Source organism: Polypterus senegalus, chromosome 18 (genome assembly GCF_016835505.1).
Source record: "Polypterus senegalus isolate Bchr_013 chromosome 18, ASM1683550v1, whole genome shotgun sequence".
NCBI lineage: Eukaryota > Metazoa > Chordata > Cladistia > Polypteriformes > Polypteridae > Polypterus > Polypterus senegalus.
The window spans coordinates 33,246,631-33,265,410 of NC_053171.1; the positions used below are offsets into that span (position 1 = coordinate 33,246,631).

Consider the following 18,780-nt stretch of genomic DNA (forward strand, 5'->3'; position numbering starts at 1 on the left):
GCTTACTTAAAATAAGCCAGTAGTTCAGTATACACACTAGAGAGTTTTGTACTGCTTAATGAATCTGAAGAGCTCCACCAGAGAACACTCTGCTGTAAATCTTGTGATATATTATTTTCTGAGCACAGGATTACAGTCATACAACTTTAAAAAGTTGTGTCGACTTTTTAAATATTGGGGTAATTCTGCAAAATTCACAATTTGTCACCATTGAAAAAAAGATGAGAGCTATTAAGAACCACTAAGCCGAGCTGCTCTTAACCTTTGAATAAGCATTTCTCTCAAGAGCTGAAAGCCAAGCTAGTGGACCACACAGCACTCTCACCTTGATGAGGGTGCCGTCCTCTCCCTGAGATCCTTTATATAGCTTCTTCTGCTTGCCACTGCTAAGGTTGAATATCCTGCAGCACAGACCAAAGGCAAAATGAGCAGATGATGAAAAAATAAACATCCTAAAGTACTCAGAGGAGTAGTTCACAAACATGTTTCTGTGGATTTTTATTTTCATTTTTTCATTCATTTAACTTTAAAGTCAGAAGCCAATTATCCCTTCAATTAAAATCATTATCTAGTTAAACATGGTGGTTTCCTCTTTCAGTATTTAAACTATGACACCTGTTACAGTGATGGACAAGTCTCACACTGATGTCTTTATTGAATTAAATATTTTTATCTTAGGGTATTATTATTTCCACCTTTGCTTTAAACTGCAATTTAGAAACACATAAGTTATAAAAATCACACAAAGCAAGCTAATTCAACTGCATCAGCAGTATAAAATAGACTGCTATTTAGTAAAGCATAAAAGAGCAAGAGATTCTATCGTATACTGTGATTGAAAACAAAACAAACACAGAAGTCCATTTGCATAAAAACAGGCATGGAAATGCATTACCAGATCTGTACTTAAGTAATTAGGTCTACACATCTGTTACATTCAAGGCTGCCACTTAGGGACTATGCATTTGGCATGCCGCAAAAAGCTTTTATATGGACATGTTTAGATCATAGTGACCTCAAGACACCTTCTAAAAAGATGTGGTGCACAACACGAATTATAAGGCAACACCGTGGACTACTCTCAGAAGTGTGATTTGTTTATGCTACCCATGACAGCATTTGCCACAGACCACTCATCATCACTGGTGTCAGGTTAAGCAGCCAGATTGATATGGACTACTGCTAGACTATGTTCTGCACTGAACAGGTCTTCTTTCTGACTGATTTCCGCTATATTGCACAGGGAGATATAGAGGAGACAGTAATTTAATCCATATTACCTTCTTAAACAGCACACTGTAATATTAGTATGTCATGGTATGCAGTAGCTTTGTTTTCAAACACAACACATCTCTGAGTACTCTGAATGTGTAACAAAACATCAGGGAAACATTTTTGATTAGTGTACGACATATGTAGGTAATTCCTTATCACTCAAGTTTACAATCTCCCTGGAATGACTATTTGACAATGACATCCTTTGCAACACAAGCCCAGTCTTCTGGACCAGTCTCCAAATGAACATGTGCAGGACATTTTGAGATGCCAAACAGAGTTTGTTTCAAACCCTGCACATTCCTGAAGTAGCAGTTATGCCAGGCTGAATGTGCTTCAGGACTCCATTTGACAGAAAGACTCAATGTACAGTCTCTCATAAATCTAGTCATAGTGGTTGTAAGTGATAAAAATTACTCCTATGTGTAGCCCTATTCTTGATTAAAACATTTTTCTTTAGTTTTTTGATTCATTTTTTACTCCAGTGTCATCTGTCCTGTAAGCTGTTACACAAACTAGCCCATTCACTGATTCTGGGTACGTTTTTTTAACAGTGAGTGCACAAAGTGTTGTGGATTTGTGAAACGCAGGCTGGGAGCTAGACTATGCTGCTTAATTAAAACAGATATTGCTTAAGGGAACTGCAGTGGACTGGTGTTCTGTCCAGGGCTGGTTCCTGTCTTGCACTCAGAGCTGTCTAAATAGGCTCTAGTCCCTAGCAAAGCTGAATTGGATTAATAGGGTTTGATAATGTATCATTTAAGAATGGAAAGTCGATTTCTATTAAAAAATGATCTAGACCTAAAACAGCAGTCACTGATGACTTCCAGCACCGAGCTATAAAATGCTACATATTACCCTTTCAAAAAAATCTAAATGCTAATCACAATTATGTCTTTCAACTCCAGGTGAAAAAATAATGTCTGGGAGAACATGCACAGATTTTTAAAATTAATTAATACAACTGTAATCCTTCTGCCCCCGGCACCTAGGACTTTACCTTTAAGACCTGTAAGACATTTTGATTGATGGATTTTCTAAAAAAAGAAGAACCTCATTTGATTTCCAAATTATTTTTCTTTTTTCAGTTTCTCTGTTCCTAATTTTTGGTCAGTGTAACAACACTCTTTCACTGTAAACCCACCCACCAATAAAAGCATGCATTACCTGATGCTGCGGTCCTGACAGCCAATGGCTGCATACTTGCATGTGGGGTCCACATCCATGTCATACAGTGTTGTCTTACGAACAATGTGATGAGTCCGTGTGAACTCTGTGCCCTCGTTGTTCTACAAATAAAATCACAGGTGTTAGGTCAATCTCAGTGGCAAGCCAACACATTGGATCTTATGTTCCACCCTAGGCTCCTATTGACTGCTCAAATGCACTCCGTTCCTGAATGAGTGGCCATTCTTAATGCAAATAAGAGTCATAATCTAAAAAAAGCTTGTCCTCTAAGAAATTCTCAAAAGAGAGTTAATTTCTCTTCAAAGTAGTGAGCCTGTTTAGTGCCGGTGAGTCTATTCACTGCCTTCTTCTGTTTTCAATTTTTGTATATCAAGACTCTAAAAATGTATTAATTTTGCACTACTGCTCTTGTCTGACTAGCAACTCAATGTCCTAATGAAAATTCCAAGTTAGCCAAAATTTTGCAAACATTTACATCAATCTGTATTGATTATTTTATGCAAATGGTGAAAGATATTGAACAGTCTATAATCTATAAATTATAAAAACAACAGTCAACTATGTAGATTATACATGAAAGGACAGAATAAAGCCTAGTATCACTTTTAATACTCTTAATTCACTTCGTCATAGCCACTTGGGTTAATTCATTTCCCTCTGCTTAGCTTTTTCCCTTTTTCTTAATTTCTTAACAGTGTTTGTTGAACAGGATTAACAAGCATACTAATATAATAAAAAAGTTTGGATTTTTCTCTGACTACTGTGGTTGTCTTTCCACATCGCAAAAATGTGCAGATTAAGTTGACTGATGATTCTAATTAGTCCATTGTGAATGTGAATATGGTTGCGAGTGTGTGATTAAGAGGCCCCTGTGGTGGGCTGGCACCCTATCCAGGGTTGGTTCCTGCCTTGCCCCTGATGCTGCTGGGACATATACTAGCAGTCCTGTAGTCCAGAATTGGATAAACCAATTTTGAGAATTTTTTGTTTGTTTACAAACTGTGGACAATCAGTAACATACTCTTAACAATGATTTAAAAAACTGTAATCAACTATAAGTTTAGAGTAGATCTTAAACTCAAATATGAGAAATGCTGAAGACAACAACTAATGAGATTAGAATAATAGATATTATTTTATTTGTCCCAAGAAGGATATTTATTGTTTTACAAAAGCTAAATAAATAAATATTAAAAGAAGCAACAACAAAACCTCTGAAATACACACCAGATTAATAAAGTATCTATCTATCTATCTATCTATCTATCTATCTATCTATCTATCTATCTATCTAAAAATAAAGAAAACTTCTGACTTAGCTAAAGATAAAGCAACAGTCACAGTCAATGTGAGACATTACAAAGCTGCAGTGTGCATTAAACACAAGATTAATATATGTCTATAGAACTCTCTTTGATTGTTTAATGAACATATATGTAGCAGTGAAATCCAATTTCATAGCCAAATTGGCTTTGTCAGCTAATGGACATCAAATTATTCACCCACTGGTTCATTCATCCATCTTCAGACTGTCTTATCCACTTCAATGTTGCTGCAACAACATAACAGTTACAGATGTAATTCATCCAAGTAGTTCTGGCCTTGTGAATGAAGCTGCCAGAACAGGATGCAGTTATATTTTTGCAAAGTATATCACAATGTAAATGTGTCATTTATGTGTTTTAGTTATCTTGATGTAAGTCTAACAGTTGAAAACCCCTCCTACAGAAAAAGGTAAGGAACATAATGTGTGGACCTACGAAGTTATTGAATTAATTACTGGCATAGTCAAAGGCAAAACTGATAACCAACTAATTAACATTAATCAATCAAAAATTATTCTCACTTCATTACATTATTTCCCACAAAGGCTACTAACATAATGCCATTGACGCAATTTCAACTTAATATTTAGCAAGTAAAACACTTCGCCTTTGATAAAACTGCTGACAAGTGATACTGTTTGGTTAAAAACACACATATACAAAAGCAAATATCAAACCACTGAGCTCACCACCAGAAGAGTGGAACTTTAGTCTAATAACTGGAATCTCTGCAAAAGTCAGAACTAAACTCTGTATCTGCAGTTATTTTTACTTATGTCAATATGTGCTATGTAAAACACTTATATACATGAATAAAAATTATTTTTAAAGAAATTATAGGTTGGGTGGGGCTGGTCTGCACCAGGTACACCCTAAATCAGTGGTGGGCAAAGTCATTCCTGGAGGGCCGCAGTGGCTGCAGATTTTTTGCAACAACCCAGTTGCTTAATTAGAAAACAATCCTTGCCAATAATTCAATTTCATGGCTTGTTAGTGTTTTAACTCTGCCATGTCAGGTCATTCTCATATCCTAAATTTTTATTTCTTTCTAATGATATCATCTAAATGACATGAAGTCTAAAATTTATGAATAATATTCTACCTTTCCCTTTTTTCTCTTCACTTTCCTCCCAAGTATTTAATTAAACCAAATAGTGCACAATACACACAGGTGTAAATTGAAACAAGCAAAATGGGGAAATGCTGCTTTCTTTTGTCATTTGAATCTTAGCTAATAAAAAGCCATTATAAACCAAGAGAACAGCTGTTTAAGACTAAAATAAGCAATAAGGGTTCAAAATCCTAATGACTGAGGCAACTAAAATGAAGCAGAAGAGTTACTTGAGCAGTAAATGCTTCTTAATAGGCAACTGGGTTGGAACAAAAACCTGCAGCCACTGCGGCCCTCCAGGAATGACTTTGCCCACCCCTGCCCTAAATGCTTAAATCACTCTCAGCAAATACATCAATTGCAACACTAGCAAAAAGAGCACAGTTGGACTTCTTTGAAAATGGCAGAATCACACATACATACATTTTTCTGAAAATGACATGAATACATTGTGTTACTATATATATGTAACCTCAAAACATGGATCAATGCTTGGGGGTATTTTTAGCTTGTAAACTAACGTAAGTTTTAAGGCTTCTTTTTCATGTTTTCATGTTTCAAGAAGAGGCAAAATATTTTTTTAAAAAATGACTGTATGAAAATTGCTTCACTTAAAAACATAATTACCTATAGCAAATATTTGTATAATATGACTGTGAAAAAATTACGTCGACTTGAAAAATAGCAAACGTATCCTTAAATTTTAGGTTCTAAAACGTATTAATGTGGACTTGTGATTGGTACAAGATTGGATTTTGTCTCTTTTGTCTGTGTCACTTGTAAATGATTCATGACATATTCTCACTTTGTTTTCAAATTATTTGGTTTACACAGAGACATAAAAACAGCCATTTGCACTCATTGCACCTTTCTAGAACTAGACGTTTACAACATGGTCTTAAACATATGCTTTTTTAGGGTTGAAATCTTTTCTCTTTATAATATAGGTGATATTCAGCAGTTAAATTATCTTCAATGCTACAGTATATCAAAAATCAGTCAATGGAGCCAATCCCAGCCAACACAGGGCGCAAGGCAGGAACAAATCCTGGGCAGGGCGCCAGCCCACTGCAGGACACACTCACACACACACACCAAGTACACACTAGGGACAATTTAGGATCGCCAATGCAGTCTTTGGACTGTGGGAGGAAACCAGAGCACCAGGAGGAAACCCACGCAGACACGGGGAGAACAAGCAAACTCCACGCAGGGAGGATCTGGGAAGCGAACTTAGGTCTCCTTACAGCGAGGCAGCAGTGGTATCACTGCGCCACCGTGCTGCCAAATTAAAAATTAGAAAACATTTATTTATTTATGCATTTATCTATTTATTTCAACAGCCAGCCTAATCCATTTTTTAAGGTTCATATGGTGCAGGGCCCTAACCTGTCACTAATGGCTACAAAGCAGACAGCAGACCTGGATGTGATGGTTGTCCACTACAGGACACAGTCACATGCATACCAACATTTCTGTTTAAATGTACAGTTGCTAATAAACCCAACCTTCATGTTACTTAGATGTGGGAAATAAACGGCGTATTAGAAAAAAAAAACACACTAAGGGAATAGGCTAAAATTTGAAACCGTGAGGTGGCAGCATTAAAAATTATGTCAGACAAAATCAACACTGAAAGGCATAATGAACACAATACCAGTGCCCTTGAGACACAGAAAGCTATATTCAAATAATAAAAGTAGTTTTACAGATGGAGCACTGGCCACTTAACAAATCTGCTAAGAAGCAAACAAAGAATCAGAGGTGTGAACTGAGTAAGTAGCCTTGGAAATTACAGTCTAATGCTTTAATCATTACGTCATGCTGCCTTGAAGTGAGAACACACAGTTGTGAAAGTAGCAAATGGAAGATATCTTTCTCGCTCTGTCTGTCTCTCTCTCACACACAAACACACCCCTAATCAAGAAATTATCAAAAAGCTTTTCAGACTGTTTATTTCTAAACTAAAACTCCAGAATATGTTTACTGAAGGAATGGAACTGATTCTTGTTTCAAACAGAATGTTATTGGCTCTTCCAAAGCCATGATGAACTTCCCCATGTCTGATGACAGAGGTTTTAATAAGTTCCACAGCCTGGGGACAATAAGGCAGCAAAGATCTACAAAATGTGGCCCAGAGAGTCCTGAATAGGAAACTGTGTTGTTGTCTGCTTCCCATTTCATTTCTTTGAGACCAAACTTCCCACTATGGTAACTAAGAATCTGCTGATTTTTCTCAGTGACTTTAAACAAGCTTGAGCCTTGATGAAATAGGAATTACTCAATTTGCAAGTAAAATCATATGCATGATTTTATGAAGGGAAGGGGTTAATCAGGTGTTCGATTACCTTCTGTGCTGTGCGAAAATAGACGCTCTTGTCTGCACCACAGCTGATCATTCTGACTTTGCCTTCATTGGCTGTAAAAGTAAAAAAAAAAATCAAATCACCACAGAAACAGAGTGCATCATTTGCCCAGCACAGCATTTAAATCTGCTTAGCAACTGATTTTCAACCAATAGTAGCTGGAAGTAGACTTCCAATACAAAAACAGACATAAGGCTTAGTGTAGTGATAAAGACTGGTAGGCAGTTTGTAGTCAAAGTGTCACCTTCTCTTGAAAACTGCAACAGACATCCACACCAGAGCACACAATAACTGACAGCTAGCTGACTCTGTAAACTGAAATAAATGGGGGAAGAGCTTAGTAGCAAAAATACAGTAGATTTTAGCAACACAAGTGTCAGCAAGCCCCTTCGAATCCTGTCTACTTCAGGTGGAACACTTTTATCTGCAACCAAATGATCTGATTTGGAACTGGAAGAGCATTCCAGTAAAGAATAACACAAGGTTGACACTCTAATGGAAAGCATTTACTGTAGTATAGATAAGCATGTCAACCAAATAACCAGTCCCCAATTCCCCTTATCTCTGGTCTCACTTAACTATAATTCTTGGATGTTTCATATTACTCGCTACAGCAAAGCTAAGGAATACCTATATGGTATACAGTATACACTGTTACTTGTACCTTGCTTATTTCCCAAACAAGTTAGTCAGACTGACAGTTGTCTTTTTTACAAACATTAGATCAGCTTGTCAGGTAAGCTAAAGGATTTTTTCCAATTCCTCGTTTCTCCATCCCTCAAACCTGTTTATTCTATTACAGGTTTTTAACATATCACAAGGCACAAAATAAACCTGGACAGCACTCCATGTAAGATCACCACAGGACAATTTAGAGTAGCAATTCAACATAACCTCCATGTCCTTGTGACTTTGGAGGAAGGAACATTACCCAGATAAAACTCACCAGCAAACTTGACTGCTGTTATAGATGAGGAATGCTCATCAAGTGTCTGTAACAAGCTGTACTCATTCCCAGCATCCAGGACATGGATGAGCCGATCTCGACTTGCAGTTGCCAAAAGGTTGAGACCTGAGGTGGAAAATAAGAGGTTCAGAGCTGATTGCAACACAAGTGCAAAACACCAAAACTGCTTTCAGAACAAAAAACATCTTCCCACTTCACAAATATGATACTAGGATTAAGTGCCAGCATGTGCCGAAACCTTCAGTCCTGAACATCTTTTCTTTCACTGTCCTTTAACACCTATCTCAGTCATGTGAGAAAGTAAATTATCTTATAAACCAATATAATACATTATTAAGAAATGTACAATCTTGTCTTAGTTTCTTATTTGCACAAACAAGCAAATCATTATGCAGAAATATAAACCGACTGTTAAACTGTTAAACATGACACTTTTTATTATAATAAAGTGGTGAATTCAATTGTTATTTTGAGTTCTATGCAAAATGCTGGGAACCTGTATAGTGGATTAATTTATATATATATATTTTATATGTATGTACAGTGCCTACAAAAAGCATTCAAACCTTGGAAGACTGCACATTTTACTGCTACATAACATTGAATCACAGTAGATTTAATTTGGCTTTCTTGACATTGATCAGCAGGAAAAGTCTCTTCAATGTCAAAGTGAAAACGGATCTATGCAAAGTGGTCTAAATTAATTGCAAATATAAAACACAAAATAATTGATTGCATAATTATTCACTATTACTACCTATACAGTCAACTCCAGCATTATTGACACCCCTCAAGAAAATACGTTAAACATGAATATCAAAGATGAACCTCACTTTCAATGAGTGATCTGTTGGGTTTAAGCAAATGTATAGTCCTTATCTTTTATATTAATACATTTTTTTCTTCATCAAAACCTTTTTTTAGTAACACATTTTTTATTGAAAGTGCAGGTATACAAAAATATTTCCACTCCCATGATTAATATTTAATAAAGACTCCCCTGGGAAAAATAACAGCTTTTTTCCGCAATGTTTAACTGAATTGGAGAACACTTGTAAAGGAATCGTGGATCATTCCTTCATGTAGAATGTTTCCTTTTCATTAGGATTTGCACTTGTGGACTGGTCTCTTATATTCACACCACAGGTTTTCAAGTAGGTTCAAATCTAGAGACTGAGATAGCCATTACAAAACTTTGATTTTGTGTTCTTGTAACCATACATATGTTGATTTTGATGTTTGTTTGCAGTCATTTCCTTGTTGAAAGGTCCAGTCACTGCCAAGTCTCAGCCTTCTTGCAGATTTTGGACTAATATTTTCTGGAATATACAGTAATGGAGTTCATTATTCCATTAACCTTCACAGCAGCCCCTAGTCCACTTGCAGCAAAGCAGACCTAAAGCATCAATGCTCCACCACAAAATCACAGAATAGGCATCAGGTGCTGTTCATTGCACCAAATATGACAATGGTAAACATGACTAAAAAGTTCAATTAACATCTTACCTGAAGACAACACATAATTCCATTTGTAGTTCCAATGATGCCTAGTAAACTTCAGGTACAACATTTTATGGTTTATTCTTTAGTGGAACTTTCCCAAAAAGCTTCTCACTATTGAGTTTGCATCTGTGGTGGAGTGATATCTAGCATATAAGGTGATATATAATTTGGATTTGTAAGCTAGACAAAGCAAATGTAATATTAGATAGTGTTTCGGGGAGCATGTTTTACTTTACTGATAAGAACAGTGGTGCTTTGAAGTTTACCTAACCCACCTCTGCCCCTAAGTGTTTAGGACTGATTCAGGATGTGGAATTTATGGGGGTGATTGGATGTACATAAGCAGCTTGGCAAGGGTGACAGTGTTTGGGCTCTTAGCCTATAAGCCATCCTCCACAGATTGGCCATAAACTACCTAAACAAAGGAACTGCTTATGTGTCCTCTTTCAAGCAAATATTAAACTGTTTCATACTTCTCAAATGTTTTATTATGGCCTTGTGCTTAATGATATTTTCTGCTGCCTATGAATATTTATATAAAAAGTGCCCAATGTGTGCAGGTCAACAATCTTACATTACTTCTGTGTTAAAAATGCTTTAGATTTACCCATGTTAATGTTTCACAAAATGTTTTACATATGTACAAACTTATATTTATACCTCAGATAAACAAGAGGAAATGGTAACAAAAAATGCATAACAGGAACAATAAAAAGAAAAAAATTCTTTTACTAAAGATGCACATTAATTTGGCTTTATTTAAGATATTCTTTTGAGATTGTAATCATTGAGTCTCATATATTTGTGAGATAATATACTATTCTCAAAATAACACAATATTCTTTGAGAAATTATTTTTGTAAGATTAATCATAAGGAATTTCTTCAAATATTTTAAGGAAAATTTAAAATATCTTGCAGTATGCATTACTTATTTTAAGTTTGTCTTTATCTGTTTCCATTAATGCTCTATATACTGTACATTTTCTTGTTGGACAAGAAATTCTTAGCCATTTGAAGACAACCTATGGAAAACTGTTTTTCATTAATGGATCAATATCATGGTCCTGAGGCCCAGAAAAATCCACTCTTACCAAAGACATACTGTAATTTAATCTTTGAGAAAACATGTATCTATCCTGGATTGTTCTTTATTAGTTCATATGTCTGACTTTCTTCCACAGTTATTTAGCCGTGAGTTTAAAACTATCTCTATACTTCATCAGTATGTCTTTAGTATTCTAATAAATTTCTCTCTTCTGATGTGTACTATCAATAAACCATATTATCCATTCCGCAAGAAAAACAAACTGGCTTGCACATGACAAGAATTAATTACTAGTAGCAAATAGTATGTATAGCTCTCTATTATATAAGAAAAGAGACAAGACTTTTTTGAAAAGATTTTTTCAAGTCCTGTGAAATGAGACTTTGGCCATGAGATTTTTTCAAGTCATTCCCTCCTCTCAACCATATTCAACCACGCACACAGTAATCTCACCTTTCATTTGTGTGAATGAATCTGACAGACACAGTTTCTGGTCTCTCAGCTCTTATAAATTTTAACGTTTTCCTCACTGTAAGTTCCCAACTAAAGAAGACATATTATGTCCAAATCTTATTTAAGCATTTCATCACAAAGGGTTATCAACAGAAAAAATTAGTAAATGGGCAATCCTAGCACCAAGAAACGATGAAGTCAAACATTTCGTCAAACTTGACGAAAATTTCATTAAAAAATGTTTTTACTGAAGTTTTACAGTAATAGAGTAAGTTTAAAAAGTATTTGCGTGTTAATTTCAAAGCCAAACCGAACAAAATCAAACTACTCATCAAATAACTCTAACGCAACATGAAACAAAATTTACTTTCAAATTATTATGTTTTACTCTTTTTTAATACAGTTAGTTACTCGCTATAATGTAAAATAGTTCTATTATGCATATGTAACAATTCCCATGAAAATAAAAATGTGTTTAAATTGTACATCTGCATCCCCTAGTACTATATACTGTACATTTAATTTTTTGTTTTCTGTCTAAGATCTCAAAACCTGGTTGAGTCATTAGTGCTTAAGTGAAGGCAGGTACCAACATTTCTACAGTTGAAAAAATCCTCTGACTTTTCTACCTTCGAAGGGTGTTGCTTCAACTCTAAACTAACATGAGCTCCTCTAAGCTGATGACTTAGGACTGGTAAATAAAGATAATTGACTCTTACAAAGCAATGGAAGGCTACAAAAAGTTATTTCAATTATTTTAACTGGGAAGTCAAGACCCAATGACTCATACATTGTCTCTAAAGGAGAAGTAATTTAAAACTGGTCTTATACAATATGCAAATCAGAAATCATATTTCTATGCAAAGGACCTTCAGAACGTATTAACTGATAGCAGAGTATTGGTCCACAGACTTACAGCTCAGAGTTGCCTGCATAAAAATAATCTGGTATAGAGGGGTTTTCAGAAAGATACCTTTTTTATGATCTCATCACAAAGAATAATATTCTGATAAGCTAAAAACTTTTTGGACCAAACTACCATGAACAGATAAAACAAAAAGTGAACTTTTTTAGCTATAACCACAAAGGGAAACATTTAAAGGAAAAACAGGTCACTCCTCAGAAAAAAGAACCCTTACTCAAGTCTAAAGAAGTGGGGTTAGACTCCCGCAGGGCTCCATATTATGCTTTAGGTTTGCTTGGCAATCAGGGGCAGAGAAGATATTGTCCAGGAGGGAGGAAGAATAAGTAAATGCAACAGCCAACTGAAAGGACTTGAGATTATACCTTTCATTCCACATCTGAAGACTCCTCAGAGTTAGGGACTGCTTTTTGTCAAATTACATTCCTTCACATGCTATACACTCCTAGCAGTGATTTTTTTTGACATTGTCTTCAAGGCTGTAGGTTTTCAAACTCTTCCAACAGATTAAGTTTTTTTTAAAGTTAAGAGATTCTGCCACCTGAATACCACTACCCTGCTCATTTTGTCTGTTCCATGTGTTGTATATATTTGGGGCACAGCTGAAAAATCATTTGGGAATGACAAAGCAAATTAAGGGTTGAATCACAGGGCATGAGATGGAAAGGACTAAACAGAAACTGGCTAGTGACAGTGTGGACCACCAGGGGACGCACTGTCACCCAAACTTGACACAGACAGATGTGGGACACAAGTGTAGGGCACATGTTTTTATTTTTTCTTTCTTTTATCTGTGGGAAACACCTTCCCCTATTTTCAATGTGAACAGCACAGTTCCAAACACTCCTGGAAAGCTTTGTCTTTTCCAACTTGATTCTGGTTCTCATTGTAGTGGTTGCTAACTCCTTTTATAAGGCACCCGGAAGTGCTCTAGGTACTCATTGGTCTACTTCCGGCAGAAGGGCTAAGCAGCAGCTGCAGCCCCCCTGGCAGCGCCCATGGAAACCAACGGGGCTGCACCAAACTCCAGCTTCCATGGAGCAATGCGGGAGTCCAAGACACCACTACAACCTGGGTGGGGGGGCTGGCACCTAGCGCTCTTGGGGGAGGTAATGCTGTGGACATGCTGCCTCCCCCAGTCTTTGCAGCGGAGTGGTGTCGTAAGTCACAACAGTCACAATGCTTTACCTAAATTCCAACAGCACCATATAGCCTCATTACATAGTAAGTCATATGTACAATAAGTCAATTTGTTTCAATATGTCATACATAAAATGTCCAAGTAGCCAACATCGATGAGCCAGTGAGGAAACCTAAACTGAACAGAGGCTGGATATTTCAGGAAATTAGTGATCTATCACATCTCAAAATTAACCATTAAGTACGTAATGAAAGAAAAGATTCTGATTTTAGAAAGGCTTTAACACTGTGCATGAAAAATGACAACAGATATTTGTGATTGGAAAAATTCAACACTAACAGTGACCAAAAGCATAAAACAATTATAAAAATAATTTGATTGTGATTTATGTTAAAGTACGTCTTACCAAATACTGACAGACAAGGTAACCAAACTTCTCCATAAGGCACATTCACACTGTAATCATTTTCAGCCTGCTTTAGATAATAAACAGTAATGATGCATTAAATGCATTACAATCTTGCCTAAAGACTTTACCCTACTGTTGGTGTATTAATTTTTGACTTAGTAATTAAGTAATATGTACAGCTTCACAAGTAGGTGCCCATACAAATGCACAAAACCGCAAAATCTTGTTGAAATCAAAACTGAAATCACAAAAATAAAGAAGTCCTATATTCTTTAATGTTATAGATTTTACTATTATAGTAACAGTAAATAGAAAGCTTCCAGCAATATTGTGGCAATTCATCTGTACATTCACAGTCCTGAGGAAGTTGGTAGCTGGTTTGGTGATTAGTTGAGAGTAAAGTAATGGCAGAACTGTAAGTCTCTACGCACTTGTCATGTCTATCTAGAGCTAAGTAAAACGTACGTGAAGTAGGAAAGTGTAACAAGTGTGATTTGTAAGCTGCTTTATTTTCAATCAGCAATGAAGTGCAGAATACAACTGTGTGCACTATGCACAACAGGGCCTATCTTGTAAAGCAACATTGGCTTAGGGATGAAAACACAAACAGGGTACTCCCTGCTAGCTTAAAATCTATGGGTGCACTGGCAAATACATGAAGAATTTAAGTCACTGGTGTGCTTCACACTAATTATGAATTCAGACAGTATTAGGCCGTATGATTTAGAAAAAAATCATACTTTAAAAGAAAGCTTTCCTCCTTAATGCTGAAGTTCATACAAATATACAACACAGTATATTATGATAACATAGCATCACTAGTTCAGGATAGTAGGGGAGCAGAGTCTGTCTCAGACCCATTGACTACAGTGCAAAATTCAACCCAGCATAGTATGGCAGATCACTGCATAGTGGATACACACATGGTCACACAAACATAAATGACCAAACTGCAATTCAAATCCAGAACTCTGTATACAACAGGCTGCAAAGCTAACCACCGTGCTGTTCATATCTGGAGTTCAAAGCTAACATATCAGATCACAGCACATGTGGGGTTGTACAGTAATGAAACCTCTATATGCTAATCTACGAAAGAGAGAAACCAGAGTGTGGGGAGAGTGTGATGGGTCATACAAAATTTACTAGGCTTTATATTTTAATCTAAAAAAGTAGACCAAATCTAGAATAGGAAAATGACATCTAGTCATTTTACAAGCAGTGCACACTACTCTCTATAGTTTTTTCTTACCTTTGACATTTACAGTGAACATCCCAGTTTACCTATTTTTAGCAGATGACACACAGTAATCTCCTTATCACATATACAGGTATAGGGTGTGCATTTAACCAGTGCATGTCATTTCCTAAAACCAGTAATGCCCAACACAAAGCTCTCACTTACATCATCACCACTAAAAGGCATATAATTTCGAATAGTGGTACCAATGCAATCACATAAATCACACACACTTATATACAATGGCATTGTACAAACAGGCACTCAAAAATAATTCAGAAAGTCCACATTTTGCAACATAGACACTTTCTCACACTACACCCACCTATTAATAGAAAACTGGAGTATGCAGATTTGCACATGAATATGTATCCATAAGCTACCATGTTCTAGCTTTCTATGCCGTAAAGCTACAGACAAGAAATGTGGCTTCAACTGACGTAAAAAAATGTAATCAATTGTATCTCTCAAATTCTTTAAGTCATCTTGAATAAAGGAATCAGGTAACTTATAAGTAATAATAATAATAATAATAACAATAATAATAATAATAAAGTCTATGCAAAGATACCCTCACCAAATGCTAGTTGAACTAATGTAAATGATTGGGGGTGTAAGAAAGCCCTGCTCATTTGGGAACACAAGAAAACTGACTCTGCTGGATCGTGTGCTGAGTTTACATTATGATGGAATCCTTTGACATGTACACATATTAGCAGAAAGAGAATTTAGTATAGCACCATGCAGGACATCTTTGGGCAGAATGAAATCTGTCTTGGATAACTAGGCAGTTAAACCAATCACATTACTTCTAATCTCTTAATGGGCTTCCAGTTAAGTTTAGAACTAAATCCTCCATTTAACCTATGAACCTGTCAGTGGCTTAATGAACTTCTTTGCAATTATATATCAGTGTGTACAAGGTAATCCCTTGAGAAAACTATCATGAGTGCTAAACAAACAATATATCCACAGGTAGTAGAATGTGTATGTACAAGGTCTCCAAGAAGTACCATAGTAGTAAATGCACATTGAACTTTAAAACTACCTTCAAGGTTGTCAGTTCAAACTCCAGTATTGACTCACAAAGTAACGTTGAGCAAGTCAAACTATAAAAAATAAGTAAACAATTGTAAAGACTCCAGGACTTGTAAAGTACCAAGGGTAAAGGCATCTGCCAAATATATTATAATATTAATGAAACCTGAATAATATTCCACCTAATATAAAGAATGTCACAGAATTAAATCCAGAACTATCAACTATTTTACTATTGAAACTCCTAAGAATAATAACAATTTCATAGGGCACTAAATGTTGTACATATTTGTGAGTATACTGTAACATAACAGGAAATAACATAAAATATGCATATTAGTTGATTACAGTGTCCAATTTCAATTTAGTCTTTATTTCAAATAGTGTTAAATAACAACAGGGAAAAGTAAAAGGAGCTTTTTACTTATTTTTTGCATTTGTACATAAAAAAGTAGATACAGTATAAAAACCTAGCAAATACAAAATGTTAGCCATGAAAGATGGAAACAGACGTGTGACTGACACATTAAAAGAAGGGAGTTTTTAAATATCAATCACAGCTATGATATACAACTACAAGGAAGAAGACATCATAGTGATAACTAAAAAAATGACTGGATAGGATACATTGATAAATTGTAGATGGAACTTCCAAAGCTATAGCTAGGTATATGGATTATTAAGATTAGCATTGTGTCCATGAGGAGCAGGAACTGTTAAAAATCATCAATAAAGGGGATGGTAATTAAAAAGCCAGACAAGATTTTCAGTCTGAATTTGATTGTTGACACTAATGAAGCATCACATATTGAGCATGGGAAGAAAGTTCCAGAGAGAAAGACCCACATGCTTAATATGTATGTCAAATGTTGTGTAATGGAGATTTGGAACTGTGAGGAGGTCAGCGTCAGAAGATCTCCACTGTATAAAAGGTTTATGCGGTGTAAGCAGCCTAGACAGGTATTTTGGAGTGTTGAGACAAACAGATGATACAGTATCTGACAGGAAGCTGATTTAGGTGAGGTAACAGTGGATATTGTGTTCACAGCGCTTGTTTTTTGTGTCAAGACTTTGGCAGTAACATTCTGGTCCTGTTTTAATCAGTTAATACTTTACATAGGAAGATAATTAAAAGAGAATTGCAACGGTCCAACTATGAATTGATAACCGATTGGTAAAGTACTTAAGCAGCCAGTCTAAAAAAGGATGGGTTGGACTCTGTTGATATTCATCAGATGATAAAATTAAGTTTTGAATCCAGCATAGAGATGTGAGTCAAAGACCACTCAACTCTAAAGTACACTGTAAGCCCATGAATGGTCAAAAAGGAAAACAGGAAAAATTTACGAGAGCTATATTTTAAAAAGGAGTCACACTTCTTAAGTTGCCCCAGTGATTCTTTGAGTATTTATTCAATCTAGTGTATTTTGAGTGGCAGGCCATTTATGGATATTTAGTCACAAAGGTCATTGTACTCATTTACACCTGTCTCAGTAGAATTACTCTCCAGAGATTATGACTGCTATCTATACTTCTTCATATAGGAAACATTATAACTTCTAAGAAACAGGAGTCTACCGTAATTTCTACAACAAGCAAAGGAAAAAATCTAGAATTTATTTTAATTTTTTTGCCAAATTGAGAATCTGCTTACCCTGATGAAAACCATGCTGCTTCAGTTACACTTCCTCAGCTTGTACGCTTCTTCATAAATGCCTTTATTGGCCTTATTGGTTGCTGTCACAATGATTTTTATGCATTTATTATATATATGTATTGTCAGGGATGCCAGGGGCAACGACCCAGCCGGGACGGCGTGAGGGACCGGATGTGGGTCTGCACCCACCCTGGATCACGTGGGGGCCGCCTTCCTAGTTGCTTTGGGGGCCATGAGTTGAGGGCATGGAAGCCCCACCCTGCAGGGGCTTGTGGTCACCGCCAGGAGGCGCCCCAATGCCTTGGGGACCTGTTGCCTCAGCACTTCCGCCACACCAGGAAGTGCTGGGGGGAAGAATTAGAAGGATACCCGGAGAGCTGCCGGGAGGACAGCCGGCACTTCCGCCACGCTGGGGCATGGCCAAGAGGGGAATACCGGGAACCACCTGGAGCTCATCCGGGAGAGTATAAAAGGGGCCGTCTCCCTTCATTCAGGGCTGGAGTCGGGTGGAAGAAGGACAAGGCACAAGAGAGGTGTGGAGGCGGCCCGAGAAGAGGCATTTGTGTGGCCAGGACTGTGTGTTGGGGTTTGTGCACTTTTGGACTGGGTCTTAGTGACCATTTATTGTAAATATTATTGTAAATAAAACGTGTGGTGGTGAAGAACAACATGTCCGCCTGTCTGTCCAGGTCGGCTCCACAGTATATATTGTAAAAGACCGAGAGAGACAGTAGCAAGGGTTGGGGTTTTCCGGCCCCGTATATTGTACAGAAAAAAACAGGTCAAAATCATAAACTAAACAGTTCATATGCGCGACACCGACTCCTGGCGCCGCGCCATTTTATTGGGGAGGAGCCGGAAGTGGAGGAATGTCGGGAAGGACCGCAAGGGAGGATGGGAAGGATGACGTCAGGGCAAGATGGCGGAGGAAGGGCGGAAGTATCGCGACGGTCATCCATGCCTATGGTGCAGGACGGTCTTTTTCCTATGAGGAAGCAGAGGGAGAAAGTTAATACCCCACCATTCCCTGGCGGCGAGTGGTTTCCCAGGTGCTGTCGAATCAATCCGCTGCCTCCTACTGCAAGGCGTGACACCATCCCCCTTAGCCCAGGACCGTCAGGTCGGGCGGACCTAACCG

At 36.9% G+C, this 18,780-nt stretch overlaps 1 protein-coding gene across 2 annotated transcripts in view; it reads right to left on the reverse strand.

Moving 5' to 3' along the window:
- mapkbp1 (mitogen-activated protein kinase binding protein 1) overlaps positions 1 to 18,780 on the reverse strand; it is a 90,648-nt gene that overhangs the window by 26,459 nt on the left and 45,409 nt on the right. For both annotated transcript variants that reach the window (XM_039741056.1, XM_039741055.1), the window contains 4 exons: positions 8,212 to 8,337; positions 7,248 to 7,318; positions 2,443 to 2,564; positions 326 to 401 (listed from right to left, as the gene is read on the reverse strand). In XM_039741056.1, the coding sequence (XP_039596990.1) occupies positions 326 to 401; positions 2,443 to 2,564; positions 7,248 to 7,318; positions 8,212 to 8,337 (395 nt within the window). The remainder of the gene's footprint in view (positions 1 to 325; positions 402 to 2,442; positions 2,565 to 7,247; positions 7,319 to 8,211; positions 8,338 to 18,780) is intronic.